Raw genomic sequence first — 13,702 nt, 5'->3', positions numbered from 1 at the left:
GCACACCTTCAAGGTATAGGTTACCTACTGCAAAAAATTCCAGGGCTCTAGGACCATTCCCCTAGAAGTAGTTCAAAACGGTAGAAGTGGGTCCGGACAGACGGACGGACGGACAAAACGTAAACAATAGCGCATTTTTTTTGATTCTTAAAAAATGCCCTAAAAAATGAAACGATTTATAAGCTAGTCGTAAGGATGTTTTTAGAAACAAACTTCCCAAGACAACTTGCATGCATATTTGCTTTTATTAAATTTTTTTGGAAGATTTAGAACAATAGGGATTATAATTTATTTCGTAATATTATTGGAAAAACTGCAAAACGCATTAATCATTGAACAACAATTTGTTTTGGTCATCTAACATCTTACGATTTTGAATGAGTGAATGTTCAAAAAAGCCATTTTTCCTTGGGAGAAAGCCTTATTCTTTTCCAAAAACTGTTTTTTAAATATTGAAATTGAATTCTATTATAATACCCCTTACCCTGCAGAAAGTCACAATACAATAATTAACAAGTGTATACTCGTGTCTTTTCTCTTTTGCGAAGTCGACATGTAGCGTACATTAAAAAATAGTAGGTAAAATTTATTTATTGTTAGATTGTTATTGTAGATTGAGGAAAATTTTTAAAATGCAACGGAACATCAAACTGATTTCGATGGTGATTTCTGGAACATCCCCGATATGCAGCGCAAATGCCAAATTGAATAAATTGTCATTTATTAACAGCATTAGGATGGAGCTATTTAAAATGGGTCTGGCGACTGCAGCTAAATAAAAAACAGATAAACGCCCTTTATTCAATAATACTTTATAAAAATGTACAAAAACGATTTATATAATGAAAACTTCACGAATCATTAAGCTATGACCTAAATTAACGAGGGTAATACTTTAGGGTGGCAACGTTGGGTAAATACTCTAGTATACATTTAGTTCAACACGATACGCGTAATAGGGGGACGTAATACGTAAGGGCAATTTTGAATTATTCATATCTCCGTATGGCATCTACTCTATAAGAGAGCAACTCTATTCTATCTCATCAATTGCTCTTTTTTATGTATTCGTTTTTGGTTTAGTGTTTCATTCCGTTCGAACAAAAGGGATTTTTGCCAGCTTTACGTATGGAATTAACGTTAATTATCGAATGACGGACACCTGCTCTTTCCAGATTTTCCTACCATTGTTTCAATGCAATCCGCAGCGATTGTTTTTAAAATGAGAAAAGCTTGATTTGATTTTTATTTACGTTGTTTGTTGTGCCTGTGTGAATAACTTAATTGGATTTTTGATTGAAAATTGGAGAATCGCAATTATTCATGGGCTGTTTTTTGGGCAATTTTCCCGCATTAGTTTATTTAAGACCTTGGAAGTGAATAAATGTTATATTGTCAAGGGGAACGAAGGCGCAGTGAAATATTGGGCGTACACGTGACAAGTGGAAAGCTCTAATAGAAATAAAATCAACTGACAGGTCAATGTACGTGTAACAGTTGGAAAATGAACCAATTGCCTCTTAGACTTAAATTCGAGAGAAAAAACTAAATAACTATTGTCGTCGACTAAAGCAAATGCGAAGGGTGGAGAGCAGATTGTCACATTAATTGAAGGGGCAGGATTGTTGTGCGTACTCTGGAGACTTCAGTCAATTTACACTTTGCACAACACGACACAGCTCATTGCACATTTGGTTACGCTTCGGATACAGGTTTATGACTACAAATCTGGAGCAGGAACGTATTAAGGATGAAAAAATTACCAGTTCAATTGCAATGGACATTTTCGTAACTAGGGGCTCTAAAATTGAAGGCAGATGTTACGAACTGACGGCGTTGCTTTCAGTTGGAAATAGGCAGCTTCATTTATTTCCTAAAGTCGATAAATAGACCGAAACGGCATTATTCAATCCGCTCCTGTGCTCCGGAGGGATGTTAGTAAAGCGTGCGGTGTATTCACGACAAGTTTGTAGTAATAGTGAAATGTACAAATCGCGGGGACACAATGATGTATGACCTCTACACCCTACATTGTGTTGTATTCACGTCTACATTTTATTCAATTCTAAAACAGTCATTCATCATTATATACATCTAACTAATCTCTTTTATTGTTTTAATGTCTAATAAACCCGTTTGTTACAGATCCCATTAAATTTGGAGTAAACAGACTAATGGAGAAATCATCCCCGCAACCGGAAGATGTTCCAAACTTAAACAACAATAACACAAAATTTTACGAAGTAAGCGACGACCTCGGTGGAAATCCACACAGCGGGGACGAGATGCTTTCACCGGGCCCCAACCAGGAAAACAACTGGGACACGTCACCACCTAGACCATCTCCTAGCACATCGCCAGAATTAGAAGTCGACTCCCCCGTACATTCGAGGACGCCGTCACCTTTACCATCACAAGTGACCGAAATTTCCAAAAGTCCGCTGAAAAAATCCGAAGCATTCTCCGTCAGTGCATTACTCCGACCAGATCGGCCCAAAAGCAAATTAGACTCTTATTATCAGGAAACAATATCCGTAACACGATCATACTTATACCCCCCATTCGTCGACTTGCTACGCGACGCGCAATTAAAAACCGCGCAGGAATACAGCAACCACTTTTTACCTCGCCATTTCGTTCATCCCGGAATGATACCTTCCGGAATATATCCGCCTAAGGAAGGCGAGGAAAGGCAATTTTTGCCGACCCCCACGTCGCTGTATTTTAGTGCAGTCGCGGCCGCAATGGCAAATGGACAATCGGGCGTGCAACCGGGACAATATCCTTCACCGCACTCTGAAGAATTCTACAGGTTAAGGCATCATTTTATGAATAATTCAGCCGGGATTCATCCGCATCACCATCATTTGCTTATGAGGCCCGGAATGATGCCCCTAGGTGATGTTTATTCATGTATAAAATGTGAAAAAATGTTTTCTACCCCTCACGGACTTGAGGTTCACGCGAGAAGATCGCATAACGGCAAGAGGCCGTTTGCTTGTGAACTTTGCAATAAAACTTTTGGACATGAAATCAGTTTAAGTCAACACAGGTAAATCACTCATTAGATTTTAATATTGTAACGTATTGGTGGGTATATTGTACAATTTTATACGTGCACATTGCACAAACACTGTTCTCATGGGGAGAAATTTCAAGCAACATAAATGGAACGATAGGTACAGCGAAAGCCACTTAACATCGTTTAAACGTTCTCTTAACACATTTAAAACTGGCAAAAATCACTTGATCGCAGAAGGCCTAAAAGGTTCAGTTTTCATTAGTGTACGCGTTTTAAACAAAAATGAGGGACGTCTCAATATTTTCACGCTTACTTAACCCCCCCCCCCCCCTCCATATCTGTTTCAAATTTTCCTCATGGCGCACCTTCATCGCTTTTACCATTTCACTCGCGTTTCCTTTTCGTCCCATTTACACTTCCTTTGGGTCACAAACATGACCCATTGAAGAGTCTTTGTCCATTATTTCTTATATCCAACATTTCCCCGGCCACATTTGCGATAACTTCTTCCTTTTCTGCTTACCCCCTGCACATTTCATCACCTTTCCTACATACCTTCTTAACGTCTTCTTCAAAATGTTCTCACGCGTTCCTTATATCCCCTTTAAACACCCCTCAGTTGCTTCACATCCACCTCGTTTTTTCTTCACAGCTCATACCACCATCACTACACTTCTGTTACGTCTTCTCCGCGTGTTCTTCACATCTTCATCGCGTCTCTTTTCGCGTTGTGGGTTCCACAACCGCTGCTCTACACCTTCTATACTCTTCACGCCTCTTTTCAGACTTCCTCGAGATTTCGTTACTGCTCCTGTACCCTTCTTCTACGCCTATTACACAACGTTTTTACGTATCTTTCAATACTTCTTTACTTTTATTACCATCCTACCTCTTTTACGTCTTCTGTGCTGGTTCTTTGCGCCTTCTTCCGATCTCCTTCACAACTCTTTTAAATATTCTTCAAGCTTCACTTGTTTACTCCTCGCTCCATATTTGCTTCACAACTCATTGCGTCTACTTTACGCCTCCTTCGCATTTCATTTTTACTGTCTTCACACTTTGTCATGCCCCCTTTGCATTTTCTCCATTCCATCTCATTCTTGCATAAAACCATCATTGAACCTCCTTTTTCTTGTCTTTTTGGTGTCACTTCCAATCCGTCCTCTGTTCGCCTTTTCTTTTTCACTCCCCTCCCATTTCACTTATTTTACAGCCTCTTCACGTTTTATTCAAGCCTCACTCACACCTCTGTTTCAACTATTACGCCACAGTTTATACATCTATGGTCTTTTCTGCACGCCTACTTCACATTTTCCTTATATCTCATTCGTGCCATTTTACATCACGTTATGTTGCTATTCTTTTAATTACGCATTTCGTCACTTCTCTACCATCTTTTTCATTTCACAGTTTCTTCGGGCCATTTTGAGATCTTTTCAGAGCAGTCACGCCCCACGAAAACCTCTTCGCGCGTTGATCTCGTACACTCCCTCCCTCTGTTAACTGCTTTCCATCACCTATTTCCTGTTTTTCTTACGCCTCGTCCATATATATTCGTTGCGTTTTCTTCATTTTTTGACGTCTTGTTTTAGCCCTTTCGCGCCTTGTTCGTTTCCTTCTTCATGTCTTCGTTACCACTATTTCATATCTGTACCCCCCTCCCTCACTTTATTCTGTCATTATGTCCATCCTAGTTTTCTTTACTTCAACTTCACTCCTCCCGCAACCTTTCTCCATTTCACGTTTCACTCTTATATCGCGTCTTCTTTTAGTCTTCTACATCATTTTTTATATCTGCATATCCCCCCTCCCTTCTTCTTTTATTTCGCCACCCGCTCTTAATCTCTGTTCGGTTCCAGCCTTCTTCGTATTTACGTCCTCGTTGCGCGTGTTCACATTAAGGTTTTTTCGCCTTTCTGTTGCACCCATTCCCCCAAACTTGATTTATTTCCATCTTGCCACTGCCACTGCTTTTTTGTGTCTAGTTCAGGTTTACCACAACTTCTGCACACCTCTTTCGAGTTTCTTCGTCTCCCCCCCCCCCCTCGCTTCACATTTCGTGATGCTTTATATCGCCATCGCGCATTTGTTCACTTCTCCCAGACACCAGTTTTACATTACACTTACATATGCCATCTTTATATACATCCTTTACGTCTTCTTCACAACTTCTTCACGTCTCATTCGTACCCCTTTTCACATCTATTTCAAGCATTTCTCGTTATTCTGTTCCATCTGCCCACATCTCGCCTAGCTTGCTTTATACTTTCATACGTCTTTCCTACATCTCCTTCACGCCTGCCTCACATTTTTTCTGTACAACTTCTACGCATATCCTGCAAACTTGTTTCAAGCCTCCTGCAATCCATTTAACGCTTCCTTCTAGCTGAAGCTTTTATCATTACTTCTTCTCGCATACTTAACCTCTTTGTAGTCCCCTTCACGCCTTGTTCTATCTTTCTACACATTTTATTTCACCCCAGCCACGATCACTTTTTGCTGGCCATACATCTACCTCACTCTTTATTTACGCCTCCCTCGCGTCTGCTTTACATCGCCCTTACTCCTTCTACACGTCTCGGTTACGTTTACTCTACGCCTTCTTGTCACTCCTTTATCTGTTATTCGCATCACCGCCAAGCAGTTATCACTAATGATTTAGTTTCTTCCAATTTGTATCACGTGCAGATGCCAAGGTAATAAGCGGGGATTCATTATAAGGATCGAAATGGGGATTAATTTTCTTGTTGCTGACCAGTGTTTCTATTTGTCTTCCCAATATTCACTCCAAGATAAGGATGTCTATCATACGGATCTTCGAAACCATATGAGATACGGCGATGGTCAAATTAGAGAACAATTAAAGATGCTTTAGAGAAAAAAACAAAAAATTCCGATTACTTCCGAAGATTGACAGAAAAACCGAAATTTGCCGAAAGAACACTTTCTCATTACCACTTTTTGAGCACTACAAACCACCGTTGAGAGATTTTTAATACAACGTTTCGTTTTGGAGAAAACATATTTAACTTTAGTTTTTTTATGACCCGCAAAAAACTACATACTGTATTAAGTAGCATTTTCATTACGAATACAACGATGTACACACACAAACAAAAAACAAAAGTTGGCAACTCTGTTGGTTTCAACAGGATGGTGCTTCTGCGCATAACAGCCTAACCTTTCGAGAATACCTATCGGAAAAACATTTTATTTTCCAGGAAATGTGTTCGATAGGTATTTTCGCATGATTAGGGCGTTGTGAGCGGGTGCACCATCTTGTTGAAATCAACAATTTTGAACTTTTGCTTTTTGCGTGTGCCATATATCGTTGCATTCGTAAAAAATAATGCGATACAGTGTGTACTTTTTTCCGGGCCCTATAACAAATAATGGTGATTATGGTTTCCCCGAGGCGAAACGTTGTATTTTCAAGGGTGTCTTGTAGAGCGTAGAAAGTGGCAAAGGGAAGGTGTTTTTTTTTGTTTCTATTCAAGTAACCAGAAAAACCCAAAAAAGAAAACCAAATTTCGGTTATTATGGCGTATATTCGGAAGCAATCGGAATTTTCTAGTTTTCTTTAAAGCATGATAATAACTCTTTAATTGCACACATTTTCCCCAGTTTGCAGTTACTAGTTCGAGTATCCCAGTTAATACAATTTCGGTTTTTTTTCAGAGCTGTGCACAACGTCGAAAAGGTTTTTGAATGCAAACAATGTGGAAAATCGTTTAAACGTTCTTCTACGTTATCGACGCACCTTCTGATACATTCCGACACAAGACCCTACCCGTGCCAGTACTGCGGAAAGAGGTTTCACCAAAAATCAGACATGAAGAAACACACGTATATACATACAGGTGAGTGCCTTTTTAGGCTTTCGATCTAGTCTGTGATGCTACATATACAATCTAATTTTTTATATGGGAGTATCTTGTTACATTTTGTGCAAATAAATCAATGCTGTTCAACATGATTGCAACTAAAGTATTAAGCTTGATAAAGAAGTAACTAAAATTTCTGCCCCATTCCAAAAACCTGATAGTTTTCCACTGAAGGAAATGGAGATTATAAGAGACGATCACATACAGATGAAATTCGGAAAAGAAATGCGTACCAATTTTTCTCTAAAAGTCTAGAAATTTAAGCGCCACTAAATAAGTTTTTTATTCATCCCAAATACGAGATGGTTCAAACAATACATTAATTTTTTTAAACTTTGCAAATGTGTATGGACGAAAATATTTAACCATTTAATTTTGTTACTGATGTTGTTTAGAGGCACGCCACCCCCAATGATACAATGCAAATCCCTAGTCATTTTTAATTAACAACTAATAAATTCAGGATGCAACATGATAAGGTGATTAATCGTGTACAATAACTGAGTAGCCATTCCTCAAAACGCTGTTCTTTTCAATGAAGCATTTGCTACATCTTACTAAAAAACCGATTTCGTTGCCGATGTTAAGTATATAATAACTCCTTGCCCAGCTCCAGAAGGTCGTTTGATTCTTCCTCTGTGCCCATAAAATTCTTGGATGGTTCTTAGGTGTTGGTCAAAGTTAGCTCGGTTTTCCTGATGGGTCACAAATTTCTCCAACCAAATTGCTTTGAATGCTCTATGCCACAACGTGTTTTGTCAGTAAAAAATGCTTTCCAACTCGTTTGTATATATCTTTTAAAGGGCGTCGGCTCCTTTTGATTTCACTTAGGTACATTAAAATAAACCTGTTCTCCAATAGTAGTAACAAAACGTTTGGAATAGGATAGGATTTAATTTGCAAATTCAACGTATATTTGCCCAAAGGTTACGTTTTCACAAAGATAAAAAGAATAGCATCAGAGAAATTAAAAAGTGAGAGGGTAGCATGTAAGGATTGTAAGATCTTAAGTGGAGTACGGTTAAGGGTTTTCATAAACGACAGCATTAAGTTTAGAAACAATGAGCTGAGCCCGGAGTTTCATATAAACCGCAAGGTTGCTGAGAGCATGAAATTATTACCCTCCGCCTTGTCTAATTAGTAAATAATTTACTGGTAAGCCACGCCGGCAATTAATAACGCCCGTTACCAGAAAGGCGCGAGAGAACTTAGAAGGGTTAAGGCGAATACAATATTGATGCGGACTAAGATATTTCATCGTATACATTTAATGAAAAATTAAGATTTATTACTATTTTAAAATGTTCGCTTATATAAACTTCCACTCGCGGGAACGTCACGAATCTTAAATTTTTCACGTCAAATAAGTACACCTTTTTTCCTTAGCGGAAAAAATTGAAATGCCGCATCACTCCTTGTTGCCAAATCAATTAACGTCTCTGCAGAGTTTCTTTAATTAGATTTTTTTGTAATTAAGAAAAACTCCATTTTTAAAATTGCTCGGGAGCTGGCATTTCTCGAAGGTTAATTTTGATTGTGTCTGAGAAAACAGGTTTCCTTTGCAGGGAGAAGATTCGCTTCGTATTCTGTTTTTTTAATTGCGAAAGCCCTGCATGCGAAGTGTCACTTTTTTCTCCGACGTCGTCCCTGGCCAATTACAGACGCTGCCGTCGCACTTTCATTTGGTATCGCGTCTCGACGGATTTTTATATCACTAATTACTTTCGTGGCACGTACTATGGTCGAAGTGAAATTAACCTTTTCCCTTCTTACACAAGATAGAAAACTCTGCATTTTTTATCGTGCCTAATACATTTCGAATGATTACTGAGAATAATTACGACGTCAATTCAAAAGGCATTTATCGTAGTAGTAGTGTGAGAGTTATTGTATCACAAACATGTTCATTTAGAAAAACTCCATAAGGAAATGATTGCGATTATTGTTCATAAGGACTAAACATATTTAAGAAAATCGAATTACAAATCTCAAAATATAAAATCATAGAGGTCGCTTGCATCCCAATGAGTGTATTAGCAATTGACGTATGGTATAAGCACGATCGCAATTATTAAGGGTTAGGGCAATAAGTTCTAACGTCGCGTCAATAGAATCTCGTTTGGAGATAATAATACGACTTAGTGCCGCATTTAGAGGGCGCGATTTTAGGGGTGCAAATTTAAAAAAATTAAATTACTAATCGTTTATTAAAAGATTGCCAGGTGTGCAGTGAGATGTGCAAGACACAAGCAAGAACCTCTTAACAACAAGCACATTATTGGTACCTTTTATAATATTTTTTCAGGATAGCCAACTCCAAAATTTTCATAGATACACATCGAGTCCAGGTTGCAGTTATACCAACATTATAACGGCAAGCTCGTTATTTCGAACATTTAGTTTAAGTTGTTAGATTTGCTAACCTCTTTGTGTATCATTTTCACTTTCGTAGTGCATCTATCCAACACGTTTTTGATAAACAACATGCTAACCATATATTTTAAAAAATGAAAAAAAGGTTTTCGCCTTAAGGCGATTAACTTTGGCGTATTTTCCATATATTGATCAGTACTTCCTCGAAAATTCATGTAACGGGCTATTTATGTGTACAAAGGAAAATAAGTTATGGCATAAATATTCTTATAAATAAAAAACTTGCATTGCGCAGTCTACGCATGCGCACCCCTAATGTTCAAATATGCGATATGTTTGCCTTTAATAGAAGAATCTTTGGTTAAAGTTTCAAAAAATATCAATATAGATAAGTATGATGACATTGTGCAGTTTCTGATTTTTAAAATGTGAGATATAAGTAATTGTCTTTACTAAAAAAAATTTCAAAAAAAATATTGCGCAGTCTTCACATGCGCACACTAATCGTCGATTTCTTGGTTGAGGTGCCAGAGTTATAAGCTACCGAATGCAAAAAGAACGAATTAAATATCTTGAAAGATGTAACGGGCGGACAGACGGAGAAAGTGGCCATAATAGCGCCTTCCAACATGAAGATAGGTTGGAAAATGCGCTAAATGATAACTTTGGGTTCGAAAAAGAACTTTTCTCTACAATTTGGCGTCTCGGCTTCTTTTTTCTCCGAAATTTTCTTATGGAAAGTGTGTTTTTTTTGTACGAGAAGAGGGAACACTTACCTGAAAGGGAAATAAGTCAGACTAAGAGATTCTTGTTCTGGTCTTAATAAGCTAAAGAAATAAAACAATTGGCAGGGACAGAACATAAACAATAATTGATGTCACAATCGAGGGCGATTTAATAAATGATCTCCAAAATATTACAAATAAAACACTGCTCACAGCTAGATCTGAAATGCCAAAGTTTAAATCAATTTTTTAGCAAGAAGGAGATCAACACGTAGTCAAAGGAATTTATGTACCTAATCAAACGATATATTAGTATATGTTGCATGTGGTTCTATCAAGGAAACGACAAAAATAAAAAAATTACCTTTGAACTTCAAGTCGCAATCTTTTGAGATCAGAAGGTCTCTTTCTGCCCTTATCTGTAACAGATGAAAGCACAAACACACAAGGGGAATAGTGAATAACGCACAAAATATTGCGGAAAAATAATGTATAACGTCGAACACTCTTGTAAATCGTATACTAAAACCATAATTAATACTCAATACGAATTAATAACTAACAACTACAATATAAAAGATTCGAAACGTAGCTAAGCTAGTACGAATGATCTTCGGAGTAGAAAAAATAGGGCATTTGAGGTCATAGCGACACAAGTGACGATAGTCTTCAAATGGTTTTGTTATACTTGCAGCGTCTTGCTTACGTCTTCAGGTGTAAATTTCGATGTAAATAATGTCGCCAATGTCAGTTTTGCTAAGATCCAGGTCCAGGTAAAATTGCGATTTCATTCACGTATTGTGTAGGTAAAAGGTAATATCCACGTAGATAATAACGAAAAAAGTAATCGAGAAGAGAAAACTACAAGCAAAGTTTGAGGGCAGAGAAAGCCCTAAAAAAATACGTATTAAGAAAAATGCCGAATAAAAATCTTACATGCCTATTACTTGCAAATACAAATCCGCGTTATTCAATAGAGCACAAGCCAGAGCACATCAGAAAGAGAAAGACATATGGTGATAACCAAATACCATGGGTAATCCCTTATTCAGGTAGACACTTAATCAAGTATAGAGTAATCAGAAAAATAATTTGCACGCAATCAATATGATGGCAAGATCTTCACTGAAATAAAGAAATACAGGGAATGCATAAGCACAAAAGAAAAGGATATCACAACCTCTAGCGGCGAAATAAAGAACTATTGTAAAAGAAACACTCGAATGGTCTCTAGCGGCGAAAATACTGAGGTAATAAATCTACTACAGGAATAACTTACATCTACCGCTGTAGAAATATATCCCGCATCCGTACCGCTTCCGCACCCGTGTCCGCATTCCTAGGTCGGTTTGAGTGGACCTTTTATCTGCATCATATTGTTCGACAGTCCTTGAGTTAAAAAATAAAAAAAGCATTTCATACACATAATTAAATAGATTGGAATTTATATTTTTTCAAAGATTAATCTTTGTTTTATTTCCTTTCCAAATGTATCGGTCCATTTGGTTTCTTTGCCTGCTTTGTCTTCTTCGATTGTTTTGGGTTGTTTGATTCTTTAAACTTCTTGAGACTCAGCTTTTCCCCTTTTGCAACTTTTAGGGACTTACAATTTCTTCTGATTTGTTGGGATTTTTTTGTCGAAGTCATGATGTAAAAGATTTTTAAAGCAAATCTTCCTTATTTCATCGTCGAAACCCTTGAATTCTCAAAACTCCTCGGCCATCTCATTGTCTTATTTGCACCGATTTGGTTTTTTTTCTGTTTTGTTTTTCTTCATTATTTTCGGCTTCTTTGGGTTCGTCCTTATTCTTACTCATTCACTTTAGGAGCTCGACTGTTTTACCATTTCGGAATGTTGAGTGTGTTCATCGATATCTTCCGCTCCCGTAGTTTCTTCGGCTTTACATCTTCGATTTCTTCTTTTTCATTTCTTGCCTCCTTGGATTTATCGACTTATCTAACTTCGTATTCTGAAACTAACTCGGTCCCTGGTCTTTCTACTCTTATACTCTGCATTTTATATGCTTGCTTGGTTTCTTCACCATTTACGACTCCTGCAAACGCTTCTGCGTGTGCCTTGTCTCCTTCGCTTGATTTGGGTGTTTGACTTTTATACTTTTTTAACTCTCCCCGATTTTTCAACTTCTTCCGTTTGTTGATCTTTTTGAATTGGAGCAATGATTAGAAGATTAGAAGAAATTCCCAGCTGCTTTCGTCGAACCCCTGGGGTTTTGGAATTTACTGGGCCTCCTCGTTTCCTTAGGATTTTTTGTTGGTTTGTACGATTTCTTCGTTTTTGTTTTCTTTAGGTGTTCTTCCTCATTCACTTTAGTTTGCTTCGACTATTTTACTATTTTGGAATTTTGAGCATCTTAGACTTCTTCGCAATATTCTTCTCCCTTGGCTTCCGCGTCTACGGGCTTTTCTACTCCCGTTTCCTCTGCTTCCTTTAATGGTTTTTGACTTTGCACTTATCTACCCCCTATGCTCCCACATTTTAAAATTAGGGGGTCAAATAGGAAATACCGGATTGCGATATTAACAAAAAGATCAACATTGAGCTTTTGGATACGGATAATAACAAATGAACAATTCACAAAATTCGTCTTAGCCTCCCTCCTTTATTTTAAAAAAACCAAGTATAAAACTGACAAATTTATCAATTTTAGAGAAAACCCGTTTTCCTTTTTTGGTGTACTTTCCAACTCATATTGGAAGGCGCTATTATGTCCACTTTTTCCGTCCCCCCGTTCGTCCCTCCATCCGAGGCCTTAACTACTCCTACAGTTTTCAAGATATTTAGTTTGTTCCTGTTGGAGCTTTCTCATTTATAAAGATATTTTTTTCAAATTTTAACCAAAGATTCTTTTAGTAAAGGCAAACATATCGCATATTGTAATTGGCAGGTGTGCGCATGTGCTGACTGCGCAATGTTAATGTTTCTTATTTGTAAGAATATTTATGCTTATTTTCCTCGGATGCGCATAAATAGTCCTTTACAGCATGGCCTTTCGGGAAGTACTGATCAATTCATGGAAAATGCAAAGTTATTCGCCTTAAGGCGAAAACCTTTTTCATTATTTTTTGTTTATATCGCTACACCTGATGATGATGACGAAGATTACCCGATAGGTTCTTTCTTGGCTACTTTTTGAACTATACCCACCTCACCTGCCATTTCCAACTCGGCAAAAGAAATTCGTTTCATAGCGTCAATATGCCAAAATTACGAAAGTGCTTATTTGCATGCCCATATGTGCTTTTATTGGAATCATACACTGTGCGAGTACAACGACAATCTGGAAAAATGCAATGTGACAAAAGAGGTGCACAAGAAACAATAAATAGAGCAATAAAACAATGTTGCAAATACAATGACCGTGAGAATGGGCCTTTCCGAAATAATAATTCAATACTAATATAATTACCATTATTGGCTTTTGTAATCCTGATAGCTAATATTAGGGGGGTCGATCCTATCTGTAACCCGACACCGACAGTTCTCTGCGTTCTTTTGTGCAGAAGCGTGTGGCTCTAATGGACTGAAGAGGCCACCAAGAGACCCCTGTTTTGTTACACTTGTAAATTCATAATTTCATATTCATAAGGGGTGCTCGATTTACATTTTTTACATTCAAAACTTTTGCATCGATCACAACGTCTTCTTTATGTTTTAGGTTTTTTTGAACTGATTTTAT

General features: G+C 37.6%; 1 protein-coding gene across 1 annotated transcript in view; it reads left to right on the top strand.

Moving 5' to 3' along the window:
* LOC116171362 (zinc finger protein Gfi-1) overlaps positions 1-13,702 on the top strand; it is a 70,720-nt gene that overhangs the window by 37,921 nt on the left and 19,097 nt on the right. The window contains exons 3-4 of the mRNA XM_031488154.1: positions 2,146-3,052; positions 6,701-6,882. Of these exons, the coding sequence (XP_031344014.1) occupies positions 2,146-3,052; positions 6,701-6,882 (1,089 nt within the window). The remainder of the gene's footprint in view (positions 1-2,145; positions 3,053-6,700; positions 6,883-13,702) is intronic.

Source organism: Photinus pyralis, unplaced genomic scaffold (genome assembly GCF_008802855.1).
Source record: "Photinus pyralis isolate 1611_PpyrPB1 unplaced genomic scaffold, Ppyr1.3 Ppyr1.4_LG5, whole genome shotgun sequence".
In the NCBI taxonomy this organism is placed as follows: Eukaryota; Metazoa; Arthropoda; class Insecta; order Coleoptera; family Lampyridae; genus Photinus; species Photinus pyralis.
This window is presented reverse-complemented; position numbering and strand designations above follow the sequence as displayed.